This window comes from Scyliorhinus torazame, chromosome 18, assembly GCF_047496885.1.
Source record: "Scyliorhinus torazame isolate Kashiwa2021f chromosome 18, sScyTor2.1, whole genome shotgun sequence".
NCBI classification, from domain to species: domain Eukaryota; kingdom Metazoa; phylum Chordata; class Chondrichthyes; order Carcharhiniformes; family Scyliorhinidae; genus Scyliorhinus; species Scyliorhinus torazame.
Window position 1 is genome coordinate 76,968,217 of NC_092724.1, and position 19,188 is coordinate 76,987,404.

The 19,188-nt window shown below is 48.3% G+C and overlaps 1 protein-coding gene across 1 annotated transcript in view; it reads right to left on the reverse strand.

Annotated features, from left to right (window-relative positions):
• The window catches only part of myo15b (myosin XVB), a 462,078-nt gene that overhangs the window by 320,840 nt on the left and 122,050 nt on the right, over window positions 1-19,188 (reverse strand). The window contains exon 7 of the mRNA XM_072481964.1: window positions 17,588-17,633. Coding sequence (XP_072338065.1) covers window positions 17,588-17,633 — 46 coding nt within the window. The remainder of the gene's footprint in view (window positions 1-17,587; window positions 17,634-19,188) is intronic.

A 19,188-nucleotide genomic window follows, 5' to 3' on the forward strand; every position in this document is an offset into this window, starting at 1 on the left:
CTCTGGAAAGCACTCCTTGGTCCTGGAGGTCCTGCAGCTGCTGCTTGAGGCCGTCCTTGAGGGGTGCTGGGACTCTGCGAGGTGCATGAACCACAGGCGTGGCGTCCTGTTTGAGCAGGATTTTGTATGTGTAGGGAAGTGTGCCCATGCCTTCAAAGACATCTCGGTGTTGAGTGATGATGGCACATAGTTGCGCCCTGAAGTCCGCATCTTGGAAGTCAGACGTGTCCTCTGGAGAGAGGGAATGTACGCGCTGCACGAGGTTGAGGAGCTTGCACGCCTGTGCGTCTAGCAGGGAGTCCTTTGAGGAGCCCACGATCTCGAAGGGTAGGGTGACTTTTCGCAAGTTGTGCGTCACCTCGAGTTGGCATGACCCGGTGGCGGGGATGACGTTACCATTATAGTCGACCAGTGGGCAATTGGATGGAAGAATTGTTGGTTTGACCCCCAGGGTTTGAAATGCTGACCATGCGAGGAGATTGGCGGAAGCACCAGTGTCCAGACAGAATCTGATCTGGGATCGGTTGACCATCAGGGTGGCACACCACTCGTCGTCCGGATCAATGCTGTGTACCAACAGTGGCTGGTGCTTTCAATTCGGGGACAGCCTGTTCTTGGTTATGACAGCAACTCGAAAAGGCTCCCTATCCTCGGTGTCACTGGTCGGCATGAAGTCAAGATCGGACTCGGTGAAGGTGGGTTGGATTGCCCGAACATTCCTGCGAGGCTGGTTAAATTGTTGCGAGTTGGCAGGCTGGGAGGCTCGACAGCAGGCAGCATAGTGGCCAAGCCTGCCAAAGCGTAGGCACTGTCGCGATTTTGCAGGGCATTGCCGCTTTAAGTGGGCAGAACCACAGTTGCCACACGTCGTTACGTCAGTGCGTTCGTTGCGCCACCGCACAGGCGCGGTACGGTATTGCGTGGTGCGGGCCTGCACATCGCGTTCCTCCACGTCACCGTCCCCTCGTTTGGCGGGTACAAGCACGGGAGGCCTCGGAAAGCGCCCTCCTCCAAACTGCGGCTCCTCCAAAATGGCCGCCCTCCTCCAAACTGCGGCCCGGGGGGTGTTCGATCGTTTGGACTCGTTCCGCCTCATGGGGCCCTTGCCATGCCGTTTCAGCTGCCTTTATGTAGGAGTAGCGGCTGGTAGCATTCTCATGCAGGACACAGGTCTCGATGCAGGCGTTAGGGTTAGTTGCTTAACTTTAAGGAGCTGCTGACGCAGGGTGTCCGGCATGACCACAAAAACAATCTGTTCGCGTATCATGGAGTCGGAGGTGGGCCCGTAGCCCCAGGATTGCGCGAGGATACGGAGGTGTGTTAAATAGGATTGGAAAGGCTCGTCCTTACCCTGCAAGCGCTGCTGGAACAGGTACCTTTCGAAGCTTTCATTGACTTCAACACTGAAGTGTGTGTCGAATTTGAGGAGCACCATCTTGTACTTGGCCTTGTCCTCGTCGTCCGCGAAAGTCAGGGAGTTAAAGATGTGGATGGCCTGTTGCCCAGCCGTGCAGAAAAGAAGGGCTATCTTCCTGGTGTCCGATGCATTCTCCCTGTCTGTGGCCTCGAGGAAGAGCTGGAAGTGCTGTTTAAATATCTTCCAATTTACCCCGAGATTGCCAGCGATGCGGAGCGGCAGTGGCGGGTTGATGTTCTCCATGCTGTAGGATGCTCGAATGCTGAGAAGTTGCAGGTAGGTCTCACAAGTGCTAGATTGCGGCCACTCCTTATACCATGTCGTGTTGGGTGTTCTGGTTCACAAACAAGCCAACAATACTGGAAGTGGTGTAACGCTATTTTATTAACTGTTCAACTATGCTAACATGCTGTAAGCATGAGTATAAGCAATACCAGCTTAACTGTGGACCCTTTCCTATCACTAGCTATGGTGAGGCACGCAGCACATGGTGAATGTCTGTGATGCAGGCTGTGAGCTCTGTGCTCTGAGCTGGCTGCTGCAAGAATGAGCGGGAACTCTCCTGTCCCCTGTCTTTATAGTGCTTGTGCTCTCACTGGTGATTGGCTGCGGTGTTATGTATGCTGGTTGGTCCTACTGCATGTCCATCAGTGTGTGTATGTGATTGCACCATAATATACTGGTGTATATTATAACACTCCGAGTGCTCCGGTTTCCTCCCACAGTCCAAAGACGTGCAGGTTTGAGTATTAGCCATGCTAAATTGCCCTTAGTGTCCAAAAACGATAGGAGGGGTTATTGGGTTAAGGGGATAGGGTGGAAGTGAGGGCTTGGGTGAGTCGGTATAGACTCGATGGGCCAAATGGCCTCCTTCTGCACTGTATGTTCTATGTTCTAATATGTGACAGGATTTTATGAGTTTGATGAAGGACATTGTACTTTAGTAGTGTTAGTCGGGTTATTTTTTTAGATGTTGGCTTTATTGCTTTAGTTGAAATTTTTAATGAGATTAGATTGTGTGGAAACGATCATGAGGAAGTGAAAAGCTGCGTGAATCACTGGAACCTGTTGAGCAAATTTAAGGGAAAGTATCGGTGCAGTGATACTGCAAACCCAAGCTATCGAGCAAACTTGATAGTTCTCCAACTATCAACTATAAGGAGGGAGTGATTTAATCAACTGAAAGGCTAGAGGAGAAGAGGGCGGAGGAGGAATCACTCAACATGTCAACCTCTGATTGAACCACAATTGTACAAAATGACTGACTACTTTGGCTTAGATACTCTTCTTCTGTTCTCTTGAGAAGACTCTTGCTCCGTTGCAAGATTCTGGGTTCAAGTTGCAATCTAGGATTTGAGTACATAAATCAACGGTGACACTCCACTGCTGTACTGAGAGAGTGCTACACTTTTGGGCATGGGGCAGGTTTAGTTCAGTTATCTGGACAGCTGGTTTGTGATGCAGAGTGAGGCCAACAGTGTGGGTTAAACTCCCGTCCTCGCTGAGGTTATTCAGGCCTTCTCAGCCTTGTCACTCGAGGTGTGGTGATCCTCAGGTTAAATCACCACCAGTCAGCTCTCCCCTCAAAGGGGAAATCAGCCTATGGTCACCTGGGACTATGGCGACTTTACTTACTTCCCATTGATTCTTAAGGACCAAAACATTACATATGTTTCATCATTTCCAAATTCCAGCATTGTTCAGCTCTCTATTATGAGTCAGTTTCTTTCTTTGCACATTGCGCATCAGGTTGTACAGAGGTCAGGTAATTTTAGGTTGTTAACTTCACGTATCAATGTTAACATCGCTCTGTGATGTCAGTTTATAACATAACTCCATCGAACGTGATTCAATAAGATCATACCACAATTATGGATGAGTAATGAAACCGAGGCCCTGTCTGCCCTCTCAGATTATTTAAAAAAAGAGCTGGGGTACTCCCACACCCTTGTGTCATGTCCAATATTTAAACCTCAGTCAAAATCACAAAAACAGATCATCTGATTATTATCAAACTGCTTTTTGTGAATGTTTGCTGAGGGTAAATTGGTTGCTGTGCTTCCTACATTTCAACAGTGACCACACTTCAAAAGCAGAAGTTATTTACTGCTGTAAAGCACTTTGAGACATTTAGTGGTCATTAAAGGTACTGTATAAATGCAAGTCTTTTGAGTCTTTTCTTCTCTATGCACTGAGAGCTAGGGGGCGGGATTCTCCGAGCCCCAGGCCGGGCCCTACTCCGGCATGCGATTCTCCGAGGAGTGGAGAATCGGCGCCATTTGCGCGGTGCGTTTGGCGCGGCGCCGGTCAGGGGCCGCTGTCCGCGGCCAGGCCGCTGATTCGCCGGCCTTGATGAGCCGAGCAGCCGCGCGGAAACGGCAGAGTCCCGCCGGCGCCGTCCACACCTGCTCGCAGCCGACAGGAACTCTGCGCGCAGGGTCGGGGAGCGGCCTGTGGGGGGGGGGGGGAGGGGGGTCTTTCACCGGGGGAGGGGGCCTCCGATTGCGTCTTGCCCGCGATCGGGGCCCACCGATCGGCGAGCCGGCCTCTCTAGCCACGGCCCTATTTTGTTACGCGGCCGGCCCCTGAAACCCCACTCCATGGTGCATCGGGGCTGGAGCATTGAGGAAATGCCCCGCGCATGTACGGGTTGGCACGGCACCACTGCGCATGCGCGGGTTGGCGTGGGGCCACTGCACATGCGCGGGATGGCGCGGCACCCAGTTGGCAGCGGAAAGGGAGGCTGGAGCGGCGTGAACCACTCCAGCGCCGTGCTGGCCCTCGGTAGTGCCCGCACTCGTTTTGCGCCGTCGTGAAATGCGACGGCGTTCACGACGGCACGAACACTCTGCCTCCATTTCGGAGAACCACTCCAGCGCCGTGCTGGCCCTCGGTAGTGCCCGCACTCGTTTTGCGCCGTCGTGAAATGCGACGGCGTTCACGACGGCACGAACACTCTGCCTCCATTTCGGAGAATCCCGCCTAGGAACTCCACACTTGCATTTTTCCAGCCGTTGGTTTTAATAATCATAAAGTTATGGAATTAGAGTTTGTAATGAGTGAAGAAACCTTCCGGTATACATCGCAGGCTTCAGGAATGCTTAAATGGAAAATCTGGGGCTTTGACTGCCAGTGGACTAAAACGATATGACCGTAGAGAATATAGTTGATAATAAAACTTGAGGTTTTTCATGTTTTTATGTCATTCCTCTGTACTTCATGGCAAAGATTAGTGGGAGACTAGAGGACTGTGAAATCTAGAGGGGGCAACAGAAAGCTACCAAAAAAGCTATAAAGAAGAGTAAGATAGATTATGAGAGTAAACATGCTCAGAATATAAAAACAGATAGTAAAAGTTTCTACAAATATATAAAACAAAAAAGAGTGGCTAAGGTAAATATTGGTCCTTTAGAGGATGAGAAGGGAGATTTAATAATGGGAGATGAGGAAATAGCTGAGGAACTGAACAGGTTTTTTGGGTCGGTCTTCACAGTGGAAGACACAAATAACATGCCAGTGACTGATGGAAATGAGGCTATGACAGGTGAGGACCTTGAGAGGATTGTTATTACTAAGGAGGAAGTGATGGGCAAGCTAATGGGGCTAAAGGCAGACAAGTCTCCTGGCCCTGATGGAATGCATCCCAGAGTACTAAAAGAGATGGCTAGGGAAATTGCAAATGCACTAGTGATAATTTACCAACATTCACTAGACTCTGGGGTGGTCCCGGCAGATTGGAAATTAGCAAACGTGACACCACTGTTTAAAAAAGGAGGTAGGCAGAAAGCAGATAATTATAGGTCAGTAAGCTTAACTTTGGTAGTAGGGAAGATGCTGGAATCTATCATCAAGGAAGAAATAGCGAGGCATCTGGATGGAAATTGTCACATTGGGCAGATGCAGCATGGGTTCATAAAGGGCAGGTCATGCCGAACTAATTTAGTGGAATTTTTTGAGGACATTACCAGTGCGGTAGATAACGGGGAGCCAATGGATGTGGTAAATCTGGATTTCCAGAAAGCCTTTGACATGGTGCCACACAAAAGGTTGCTGCAGAAGATAAAGATGCATGGCATTAAGGGTGAGGTAGTAGCATGGATAGAGGATTGTTTAATTAATAGAAAGCAAAGAGTGGGGATTAATGGGTGTTTCTATGGTTGGCAATCAGTAGCTAGTGGTGTCCCTCAGGGATCAGTGTAAGGCCTACAATTGTTCACAATTTACAAAAATGATTTGGAGTTGGGGACCAAGGGCAATGTGTCCAAGTTTGCACACGACACTAAGATGAGTGGGAATGCAAAAAGTGCAGAGGATACTGGAAATCTGCAGAGGGATTTGGATAGGTTAAGTGAATGGGCTAGGGTCTGGCAGATGGAATACAATGTTGACAAATGTGAGGTTATCCATTTTGGTAGGAATAACAGCAAAAGGGATTATTATTTAAATGATAAAATATTAAAACATGCTGCTGTGCAGAGAGACCTGGGTGTGCTAGTGCATGAGTCGCAAAAAGTTGGTTTACAGGTGCAACAGGTAATTAAGAAGGCAAATGGAGTTTTGTCCTTCATTGCTAGAGGGATGGAGTTTAAGACGAGGGAGGTTATGCTGCAATTGTATAAGGTGTTAGCGAGGCCACACCTAGAGTATTGTGTTCAGTTTTGGTCTCCTTACCTGAGAAAGGACGTACTGGCGCTGGAGGGTGTGCAGAGGAGATTCACTAGGTTAATCCCAAAGCTGGAGGGGTTGGATTACAAGGAGAGGTTGAGTAGACTGGGACTGTACTCGTTGGAATTTAGAAGGGTGAGGGGGGATCTTATAGAAACATATAAAATTATGAAGGGAATAGATAGGATAGATGCGGGCAGGTTGTTTCCACTGGCGGGTGAAATCAGAACTAGGGGGCATAGCCTCAAAATAAGGGGAAGTAGATTTAGGACTGAGTTTAGGAGGAACTTCTTTACCCAAAAGGTTGTGAATCTATGGAATTCCTTGCCCAGTGAAGCAGTTGAGGCTCCTTCATTAAATGTTTTTAAGATAAAGATAGATAGTTTTTTGAAGAATAAAGGGATTAAGGGTTATGGTGTTCGAGCCGGAAAGTGGAGCTGAGTCCACAAAAGATCAGCCATGATCTCATTGAATGGCGGAGCAGGCTCGAGGGGCCAGATGGCCTACTCCTGCTCCTAGTTCTTATATTGGCAATATCATTGCTCGGTGAGGTGAAAGAAGCTTCGTTACAGCTGTTGTGATATGATGCATGCTGAGGTCTCATTGATGAGGAGCTTGGGACCTGTATATTTAAACACTAGTTGTATAGTCTTTAATTATTTACAGACCCCAGGTACTGTCTTGCATGGGGCAGCACGATACATAGTGGTTAGCACAATTGCTTCACAGCTCCAGGGTCCCAGGTTCGATTTCCGGCTTGGATCACTGTCTGTGCGGAGTCTGCACATCCTCCCCGTGTCTGCGTGGGTTTCCTCCGGGTGCTCCGGTTTCCTCCAGTCCAAAGATGTGCAGGTTAGGTGGATTGGCCATGATAAATTGATCCTTAGTGTCCAAAATTGCCCTACGTGTTGGGTGGGGTTACTGGGTTATGGGGATAGGGTGGAGGAGTGGGCTCAGGTAGGGTGCTCTTTTCAAGAGCCAGTGCAGGCTCGATGGGCTGAATGGCCTCCTTCTGCACTGTAAATCCTACGATTCTATGATTCTATGCTCGCCATGGAGTCAGGCTGCTTACACAGTGTTCTCTCTTTGCTGTTCTCTCAGTCTGTTACCATGTGACCTTATTCTGTGAGTGGAGTTATTCTACAGTCTCACTTTAACCCTTGCTCTGCTGAGCACCTTTAGATTAAAATGGCATGCAGGCATATAATACAACATTAGCTATATTCTGATTTCATTCCATCTCAAATTTATAGATATTTTAAAAACTTTTTTAGAGTACTTCTGTGAGGGCCACAAAGAATCCAGCATGAGTTTGTAGCACAGAAAGAAAACTTTATTGACAATAACATGTATATTATATATACAACAGCAGCAGTAACTCCCTTGCTGTTCACTCCTCTCTAGCTGGTTCCTTACTGGCCAGCTTTATTTATGCAGGGACTCTGCTAATGATTTCTCTGCCCCCATCATTGAGGAAGCTCATACTCCCTAAGGATTGTGGGATTGCCATTAGTCCCCAGCCAGTGGTAAGCAGGCAGGTTATAACATCCCTCACCCCCAAGATTCAAGGAATCCACCGAAGACCCTGGCGACGGTGGGCGTCGGACTCGTTTTGCTGCAGGCCAGACACCATTTGCATGAGGTGCTGGATCGGGCGGCATATAACGAGACGGAGAACGGCACTTCCGTAATGAACGGCGTAACGTTTGTACATCCACGGCCCGTGGGGCCAAGGACTCCCCTTCTGAGGCATCCTGTGTCTCCATCTCGGAGTCAGAGTCCAAAGCCTCTGTCACCTTGGCGTCCCTATCTCCACGTGGTTCGGCAACGACCTGCGCAGGCTTTGAGTGTGGCGCCAGAGGAAGATCGTGAGGAACGCTCTCCACTGTGTCTGGTCTCTGCGGCTGTAGAAGTAAGCTCCGGGGTCAGGGAATCTTTGGAAGAGGCAGCCTTCAGGACCGAACGTGGTCTATACGCTTGCGCTGGAGACGACCCTGGGCTTGCACCTGGTAAGAGATCAAACCTGTTTGTCGAAAGGTAACGCCAGGGACCCACTGGGCACCACCAGCAAAATTTTGAATGAACACCACTGTCATAATATACACCAGTATATCATGGTGCAGACACACACTGATGGACACACAGTGGGACCAATCAACACACACAAAACCACAGCCAATCACCAGTGAGAGCACACGCACTATAAAGACAGGGGGCATCAGAGTTCCCCCTCATTCTAGTAGCAGCTAGCTAGAAGGACAGAGCTCACAGCCTGCAACACAGATATTTACCATGTGCTGAGTGCATCGACTGTTCAAGACAAGGCAAAAGTCTTTAGTTAAAGCTTGTATCGTATTAACCCACAGTCTAAGTAAGTTTAAACAGTTAATGGTTCAATAAAATAGTGTTGCAATATTTCAAGTGTTGGTGAACTGTATGTGATCCAGAACACCCAACACATCAACCACGTCACCAGACGCAAACTGCCGAATCGGCCAATGCTGAGAAAGGCCATGCCCCTGCCATTCTTGAGTGCAGCGTACTTTTGCGCCAATATCCGGGAAAACCATGCTACGGCGGGTGCGAAGTCTCTGGCCCAATAGGAGTTCCGCAGGAGCTACCCCAGTCACCGCATGTGGAGTGGTCCTATATGAAAACAAAAAACGAGCCAGTCTCGCGTCCATAGACCCGGAAGACTGCTTCTTTAGGCCCTGTTTGAATGTCTGCCAACCCATTGGAAGCCGGGTGGTATGGAGCGGTGCGGATATGGCGTATGCCGTTTATCTTCATGACCCTTGCAAACTCCTCACTTGTGAAAGGAATGCCGATGTCCGTGACGAGCACCTCGGTGAGGCCATGCGTACTGAAAGACAAACGCATCTTCTCGATCGTTGCGCAGGACGTTGTGCCTACCATCTTATACACCTCTAGCCATTTAGACTGGGCATCGATTAATAGAAGAAACATGGATCCTTGAAAAGGGCCGGCGAAATCCCCATGCATAGAACATAGAACATTACAGCGCTGTACAGGCCCTTCAGCCCTCGATGTTGCGCCGACCTGTGAAACAACTCTAAAGCCCATCTACACTATTCCCTTATTGTCCATATGTCTATCCAATGACCATTTGAATGTCCTTAGTGTTGGCGAGTCCACTACTGTTGCAGGCAGGGCATTCCACGCCCTTACTGCTCTCTGAGTAAAGCGCGCCCAAGGCCACCCTGGCCATTCCCAGTGATGTAGGGGCACGGCCGGCGGAATCTTCTGATGCTCCTGGCAAATGGAGCAGTTTTGGGCCACCTTCTCAATGTCGGTGTCGAGGCCTGGCCACTAGATATAACTCTGGGCCAACATTTTCATTTTGGGCACACCCGAATGCCCATTGTGCAAGTCCTGTAGTATCAGGTCCTGTCCTTTTTCCGGGAAGACCACACACTTCCCCCACAAGAGGATACCGTCTTCCACGCTAAATTCTGACAGCTTGGAGGAAAAAGGCCTGCAACTCGCTTGGGAGCTGTCTATGCTGCCCACCATACAGGACTATGTGCCGAACCTTTGCCATGACTGGCTCCATCTGGGTCCACTCACGGATCTGTGATGCCATGACAGGCAAGGAGCCTATAAAATTGAGGGTTGCAACCACCTTATCTGTCGTGGGGGTCGACATGGGGCCGGTCGACAAAGGCAATTGGCACAGTGCGTCGGCATTTTCGATCTGGGTTCCTGGTTTATGCTCCAGAGAATACTCATAGGTAGCGAGCAACAAAACCCAGCGCTGGATCCGTGCGGAAGCAATGGGCGGTACTGGCTTATCCTCTCGGAAAAGTCCCAGTAGAGGCTTATGATCAGTCACGATAGTGAAATGGTGGCCATACACATACTGGTGGAAGCGTTTCACCGCAAAGATCACCGACAAGCCCTCCTTCTCGATCTGAGAGTACCTTTTTCCGCTGCAGTCAATGTGCAGGAGGAGAAAGCTATCGGCCTCTCGGCCCCGTTCTCCATCTTGTGGGACAGGACAGCCCCAATATCATATGAGGATGCATCACACAAGATGAGCAAAGGCTTTCCAGGATCGTAGTGGGTTAGTAACACTGACGACGACAATTGCTGTTTTACCCGCTGGAAAGCGGTTTCTTGCGGCTGACTCCAAACCCAGGTGTGATTCTTCTTTAGCAGAAGGTGCAACGGGGCCGGCGTAGTTGCCAGATTGGGGAGGAACTTCCCGTCATAATTTATGAGGCCGAGAAAAGAACGAAGATGCGAAGTGTCAGTCGGGGCGGGGGCCTGTTGAATCGCACGCACCTTCTCTGCGATGGGGTGCAAACCTTCGCGGTCCACCCGATAACCCAGGTAGACTACTCCCTTTGCCTGAAATGCGCACTTTGTGCGGCATAAACGGACTCCAGCCTACGAAAAGTGTCTAAGGACAGCCTCCAGATTTTCCAAATGTTCCTGCTCCAACATCCCTGTAATCAAAACGTCATCTAAGTAGATAGCAACGTGTGGTAAACCTCTCAAGATGCCCTCAATGACGCATTGAAAGATAGCGCAGGCAGAGGATACCCCAAAGAGCAACCATATGTATTAATAGTTACATATGGCCGGGAGGCAGGGTCCAGCTCCAACTGTAGGTCGGCGTGACTCATTTCTAATTTTGTGAATGATAGTCCGCCTGCAAGCTTCGCGTAGAGATCTTATATGCGGGGCATTGGATATCGGTCGAGCCGGGAAGCGTATTCACTGTAAGTTTATAGTCGCCACACAAGGAAACTGTGGCATCTGGCTTCATTACAGGTACAATTGGCGCTGCCCAGTCAGCGAAACGGACGGGCCTGATAATACCTAAGGACTCCAAACAAGTGAGCTCTCCTTCTACCTTCTTGAGCAAGGCGTAAGGCACCGGGCATGCCCGGAAATAGCCCACCGTGGCACCTGGTTCGACTTGGATACGGGCTGCGGCCCCTTTTATCTTCCCCAAACCGGGCTGGAATACATCTGGGTACCGTCCTACTTATGAAAGTACGGACAGCATGTGCCGACCATGCTGCCCATCTAAACTAAAATCTTCTACACTTCCGGGGTCCGTATCCCTCTATTCCAATCCTATTCATGTATTTGTCAAGATGCCCCTTAAACGTCACCATCGTCTCTGCTTCCACCACCTCCTCCGACAGCGAGTTCCAGGCACCCATTGCCCTCTGTGTAAAAAACTTGCCTCGTTCATCTCCTCTAAACCTTGCCCCTTGCACCTTAAGCCTATGCGACCTAGTAATTGACCCCTCTGCCCTGGGAAAAAGCCTCTGACTATCCACTCTGTCTATGCCCCTCATAATTTTGTAGACCTCTATCAGGTCGCCCCTCAACCTCCATTGTTCCAGTGAGAACAAACCGAGTTTATTCAACCTCTGCTCATAGCTATTGCCCTCCATATCAGGCAACATCCTGGTAAATCTCTTCTGCACCCTCTCTAAAGCCTTCACATCCTTCTGGTAGTGTGGCGACCAGAATTGAACACTATACTCCAAGTATGGCCTAACTAAGGTTCTATACAGCTGCAACATGACTTGCCAATTCTTATACTCAATGCCCCGGCCAATGAAGGCAAGCATGCCGTATGCCTTCTTGACTACCTTCTCCACCTGTGTTGCCCCTTTCAGTGACTTGTGGACCTGTACACCTAGATCTCTCTGACTGTCAATACTCTTGAGGGTTCTACCATTCAATGTATATAACCTACTTGCATTAGACCTTCCAAAATGCATTACCTCACATTTTTCCGGATTGAACTCCATCTGCCATCTCTCCGCCCAAGTCTCCAAACTATCTAAATCCTGCTGTATCCTCTGACAGTCCTCATCGCTATCCACAATTCCACCAACATTTGTGTCGTCCGCAAACTTACTAATCAGACCAGACCTCCAAATCATTTATATATACCATGAACAACAAAGGTCCCAGCACTGATCCCTGTGGAACACCACTAGTCACAGCCCTCCAATCAGAAAAGCACCCTTCCATTGCTACTCTCTGCCTTCTATGACCTAGCCAGTTCTGTATTCAGCTTGCCAGCTCACCCCTGATCCCGTGTGACTTCACTTTTTGTACCAGTCTGCCACGAGGGACCTTGTCAAAGGCCTTACTGAAGTCCATATAGATAACATCCACTGCCCTACCTCCATCAATCATCTTTGATGGTCAACCATTTCAGTGGGGCATGCTAAATTCAATAGCAAAACAATCAATACTGTATTTATTCCTGTACATGCTGTCTCTGACCATATCCAGAATTCAAACGTTATCCTCAGGGAAAATAGGCACTTGGGCTGGAATTGGAAAATTGGTTCATTGTTTTTCACTTAAAAAGAGCAGCTGTTTGCACTGGTGATTGAGCCATTGGCCATCGCATTAAGAGGTTCGGGGGTATGGAAAGGAATAGTGCGGGGTGGGGGGGGAGATGGGGCATAGCGTGTCCTTATATTTTGATGACTTGCTGTTATACATGTCGGAACCGAGTGTGTCGATAGGGGGAATATTGGAGTGGCTTCGGGTGTATGGGTCTTTCTTGGGGTACAAATTAAATCCAGCCAAGAGTGAGTATTTTGTGGTGCCTTAGCCGGGGGTGGGGGCAGGGGTGGGCGGCTGCCATTCCGTAGGGCAGGGACTCACTTTAGGTACCTGGGGTGCAGGTTGCTCGAGATTGGGGGGGGCTCTGCAGGTACAACATTTCAAGTTTCGTAGGGCGAGTGAAAGCTGATCTGGCAAGGTGGGATGGTCTCCCTCTGTCACTGGCGGGTCGAGTACAGGCGGTTAAAATGAACGTGTTGCCGCGATTTCTGTTTATTTTCCAATGCCTGCCGATTTTCCTGCCAGAGGCTTTTTTCAGAGAGATTGAGGGAATGATTACTTCGTTCATATGGGGAGGGAAGGTGGCCAGAGTTAGAAAGGTGCTGCTACAGAGGCAGGGGGTCTGGGTCTTCCGAACCTGATGTATTACTACTGGGCGGCGAATGTGGAGAAGTTGCAGAGCTGGGTCAGAAGGATTGATTCCCAATTGGTCAGAATGGAGGAGAGTTTGTGCTGGGGGTCGGGATTGAAGGCGCTAGCAACAGCGCCGCTCCCGATGGCCCCGGGGAAATACTCAGGGAGTTCGGTAATAACAGCTTCATTGAGAACATACAGTGCAGTACAGGCCCTTCAGCCCACGATGTTGCACCGACATGGGAAGTCAAAAAACAAAAGCCATCTAACCTACACTATGCCATTATCATCCATATGCTTATCCAATAAACTTTTAAATGCCCTCAATGTTGGCGAGTTCACTACTGTTGCAGGTAGGGCATTCCACGGCCTCACCACTCTTTGCGTAAAGAACCTACCTCTGACCTCTGTCCTATATCTATTACGCCTCAGTTTAAGGCTATGTCCCCTCGTGCTAGCCATTTCCATCCGCGGGAGAAGGCTCTCACTGTCCACCCTATCTAACCCCCTGATCATTTTGTATGCCTCTATTAAGTCTCCTCTTAACCTTCTTCTCTCTAACGAAAACAACCTCAAGTCCATCAGCCTTTCCTCATAAGATTTTCCCTCCATACCAGGCAACATCCTGGTAAATCTCCTCTGCGCCCGCTCCAAAGCTTCCACGTCCTTCCTTTAATGCGGTGACCAGAACTGTACGCAATACTGCAAATGCGGCCGTACCAGAGTTTTGTACAGCTGCAACATGACCTCATGACTCCGGAACTCAATCCCTCTACCAATAAAGGCCAACACTCCATAGGCCTTCTTCACAACCCTATCAACCTGGGTGGCAACTTTCAGGGATCTATGTACATGGACACCTAGATCCCTCTGCTCATCCATACTTCCAAGAACTTTACCATTAGCCAAATATTCCGCATTCCTGTTATTCCTTCCAAAGTGAATCACCTCACACTTCTCTACATTAAACTCCATTTGCCACCTCTCAGCCCAGCTCTGCAGCTTATCTATGTCCCTCTGTAACCTGCTACATCCTTCCGCACTGTCGACAACACCACTGACTTTAGTGTCGTCTGCAAATTTACTCACCCACCCTTCTGCGCCCTCCTCGAGGTCATTGATAAAAATGACAAACAGCAACGGCCCCAGAACAGGTCCTTGTGGTACGCCACTTGTAACTGAACTCCATTCTGAACATTTCCCATCAACCACCACCCTCTGTCTTCTTTCAGCTAGCCAATTTCTGATCCACATCTCTAAATCACCCTCAATCCCCAGCCTCCGTATTTTCTGCAATAGCCTACCGTGGGGAACCTTATCAAACACTTTACTGAAATCCATATACACCACATCAACTGCTCTACCCTCGTCTACCTGTTCAGTCACCTTCTCAAAGAACTCGATAAGGTTTGTGAGGCATGACCTACCCTTCACAAAGCCATGCTGACTATCCCTAATCATATTATTCCTATCTAGATGATTATAAATCTTGTCTCTTATAATCCCCTCCAAGACTTTACCCACAACAGACGAGAGGCTCACCGGTCTATAGTTGCCGGGATTGTCTCTACCCCCCTTCTTGAACAAAGGCACCACATTTGCTATCCTCCAGTCCTCTGGCACTATTCCTGTAGCCAATGATGACATAAAAATCAAAGCCAAAGGCCCAGCAATCTCTTCCCTGGCTTCCCAGACAATCCTAGGATAAATCCCATCAGGCCCCGGGGACTTATCCATTTTCAGCCTGTCCAGAATTGCCAACACCTCTTCCCTACGTACCTCAATGCCATCTATTCTAATAGCCTGGGTCTCAGCATTCTTCTCCACAACATTATCTTTTTCCTGAGTGAATACTGACGAAAAATATTTGTTTAGTATCTCGCCTATCTCTTCAGACTCCACACACAACTTCCCATCCCTGTCCTTGACTGGCCCTACTCTTACCCTCATCATTCTTTTATTTCTGACATACCTATAGAAAGCTTTTGGGCTTTCCTTGATCCTACCTGCCAAATACTTCTTATGTCCCCTCCTTGCTCGTCTTAGCTCTCTCTTTAGATCCTTCCTCGCTACCTTGTAACTATCAAGCGCCCCAACTGAAACTTCAGTCCTCATCTTCACATAGGCCTCCTTCTTCCTCTTAACAAGAGATTCCACTTCTTTGGTAAACCACGGTTCCCTCGCTCGACGCCTTCCTCCCTGCCTGACCGGTACGTACTTATCAAGAACACGCAGTAGCTGTTCCTTAAACCAGCTCCACATATCCAGTGTGCCCAACACTTGCAGCCTACTTCTCCAACCTATCCCCCGCAAGTCATGTCTAATGGCATCATAATTGCCCTTCCCCCAGCTATAACTCTTGCCCTGCGGGGTATAATTATCCCTTTCCATCACTGACGTAAACGTCACCGAATTGTGGTCACTGTCCCCAAAGTGCTAACCTACCTCCAAATCTAACACCTGGCCTGGTTCATTACCCAAAACCAAATCCAATGTGGCCTCTCCTCTTGTTGGCCTGTCAACATATTGTGTCAGGAAACCCTCCTGCACACATTGTACAAACAACGACCCATCTAATGTACTCGAACTATATATTTTCCAGTCAATATTTGGAAGGTTAAAGTCTCCCATAATAACTACCCTGTTACTTCCGCTCTTGTCCAGAATCATCTTCGCCATCCTTTCCCCTACATCCCTAGAACTATTTGGAGGCCTATAGAAAACTCCCAACAGGGTGACCTCTCCTTTCCTGTTTCTAACCTCAGCCCATACTACCTCGGAAGATGAGTCCCCATCTAGCATCCTCTCCGCCACCGTAATACTGCTCTTGACTAGCAGCGCCACACCTCCCCCTCTTTTGCCTCCTTCTCTGAGCTTACTAAAACACCTAAACCCCGGAACCTGCAACATCCATTCCTGTCCCTGCTCTATCCATGTCTCCGAAATGGCCACAACATCGAAGTCCCAGGTACCAACCCATGCTGCCAGTTCCCCTACCATATTTCGTATACTCCTGGCATTGAAGTAGACACACTTCAAACCACCTACCTGAACACTGGCCCCCTCCTGCGAAGTCAATTCTGTGCTCCAGACCTCTATACTCTCAATATCTCGTACCCTAAAACTACAATCCAGGTTCCCATGCCCCTGCTGTATTAGTTTAAACTCCCCCAAAGAGCACTAACAAATCTCCCCCCCCAGGATATTTGTGCCCCAAATTTGGAGAATTTGGAGGGAGTTTCGCCAACACTTTGGGTTGGGGGCAGGGTCAAGGGAAATGCCGATTCGGGGGAACACAAATTTGAGCCAGGGAAGTGGGATTGAAATTTTCGGAAATGGGAGGAGAAGGGGATTAAGACACTAAAAGAGTTGTTCCTTGGGGGTCAACTGCAGATTGAAGGAGCTGGAAGCGAAGTATGGGCTGGAGCAGGGGGAAATGTTTAGATACATGCAGGTTCGAGATTTTGCCAGAAAGGAGATATAGAGTATCCCGGCGGAACCGGCTTCCACATTGCTGGGGGAGGTGCTGACGACAGGGGGACTGGAGAAGGGGGTCTACGGAGCTATTTTGGTAGAGGAGAGGGCACCACTGGAAGGGATCAAAGTGAAGTGGGAGTAAGAGTTGGGAGAGGATATAGAGGAGGGGTTCTGGTGTGAGGTGCTCCGGAGAGCGAGGATGAACCAATTCTTTGAAAGAGTAGAAGATGTGTGTGAACGTTGCAGGGGGGCCTCCGCTAATCACGTTCATATGTTTTGGGCCTGTCCAAAGCTAGAGGATTACTGGAAGGAGGTTTTTAGGGTAATTTCTAAAGTGGTGCACATGAAACTGGACCCGGGCCCCCGGGAGGCCATACTCGGGGTGTCAGACCAGCCAGGGTTGGAAACGGGTGCGGAAACAGATGTTGTAGCCTTCGCCTCGTTGATCGCCTGAAGGTGGATCCTGATGGGTTGGAGAGCAACTTCTCCACCCTGTGCCCTCGCGTGGCGGGGGGACCTGTTGGAATTCTTGACTCTTGAGAAGGTTATGTTTGAACTGAGGGGAAGGATGGAGGGGTTCTACAATTCTTCGACATTATTCATGCTGCACTTTCAAGAACTGGATAACATCGAACATTAGTTGGGGGGGGGGGGGGTGGGTGTGAGGGTTGGGGGGAGGGGGGTCGTGTGTGTTGATGGTGAATATGGGTGATTCCTGATTCATTTTTGTCATTTGTATATGTGAACATGCGGGCTAATGTTTGGGATTTGGTGGGAGGATGGGATCGTTGTTATTGATCTAGGGATTGACGTATTTGTTACTGATTATTGTTTATTGTTGATAGGTGTAAATTTGCGAGAAAGTGAAAAACGAGGAGAATATAAATATTTTTTTTTAAATGCAGCCAATATTTAAATAAATGCAGTAGTTATTTATAATAAAAGGAAAATTTAATAGCTCTTACAAGTTCATTTTATATCATTTAATCTGTAATCGAACACTAAACAGCCTGACTTAGTACAAGCTGAGGGAAAGAAATGTCATACCTGCTTAGTGTTGGGCTTAATGCATCGAATGAAAAACGGGTTACACCTGGAAAATGAAAGAAAAGTCAAACGTTGGTGCACTTTACCAGAATTTCACAAACTCGCGACATGGAGAGCACAGAACAGGGAGCTGCAAAACTCACTTCCAGGGTCCTTGGGTCAAACAGAAATAATGGCACTATTTCAAGATTTGATTGAAGGGAAAAGGAGATGAAGCAACATGGGCATTTGGCAGGTAAATGCAATGATGTCTTGGGCTGAATGGCCTGTTTCTTCAGTATCAAAGTGAGTATCAAATACTTCTCAGGTGGTGAAGGTGAAAACTAGCTCAGAGTGTCTAACCTGTTATGCCCGGAGTCAGGGGCAGTGAATTAACAAATAATTCTTCGAAAAATTACCCAAGATCTTTGGCCCTTGGCTGTCGATAATTACAGTCACCAGGTTTGTAAGTTGAAACACGATTATTGTTTATTTATAAAGAGAACTATCTTGAAATATGCAGTCGATACAACTCGATAACAACAAGCTAACCTAACACCCCCTTTAGCTGTTCCACCCTCTACCCACACATACAAGACAGACAAAAACAGAGGGGTGGATAGGGGTGAAAATAATAAGGACGAAGGTTAAAAGATAAGAGTCTTTGCTTTAAATGATGGTTCTTTAGCAAGTTTGATTAAAATCTCTGGTTTACAGCTGGTAACGGTCTTATTTGTAGAATCATTCATTCAGTACTCAAGCTTTCCAGAAAGACACTTTATTTCTTATGAAGCTGGACCTTCGGCTCGAGGTTCACATTTGGGCCTACATATTTCTGTATAGACACTTTATTCCACATCAAACCTTGCTTTCAGCTCGTGGTTTAACTTCAGTCCTGCTCAGCCTTCAGAGAACGGCACCCCAACTTGCTGAAGAAAGAGTTATCCCACGCAGTGGCCATCTGAAGAAAGATTAGCTGGATGTTTTGGGGGAGAGTTCTCTTTATACCAAGCATTATAAAATAGGCTGTGAATTAGGAGCTGTGACATATAATTAGAAAAGTACAAAGAACACAGAAATTTACAGCACAGGAACAGGCCCTTTGCCCCTCCAAGCCTGCACCAACCATGCCGCCCGTCTAACCTAAAATCTTCTACACATCCGGGGTTCGTATCCCTCTATTGTACCTGCTTCCACCACCTCCACTGGTAGCGGGTTCCAGACACCCACTACCCTCTGTGTAAAACAAAAACATCCCTCGCCCATCGCCTCTAAACTTTGCCCCTTGCACTTTAACCTTATGTCCCCTAGTAATTGACTCTTCCACCCTGGGAAAAAGCTTTTGACTATCCACTCTGTTTCTGCCCCTCATAATTTAGCAGACTTCTATCAGGTCACTCCTCAACCTCTATCATTCCAATGAGAACAAACCAATTTTATCCAACCTCTCCTCACAGCTTATGCCCTCTATACCAGGCAACATCCTGCTAAATCTCTTCTGCACCCTCTCCAAAGCCTCCACATCCTTCTGGTAGTGTGGCGACTAGAATCAAACACGATATTCCAACTGTGGCCTAACTAAGATTTTATACAGCTGCAACATTACTTGCCAATTTTTATCC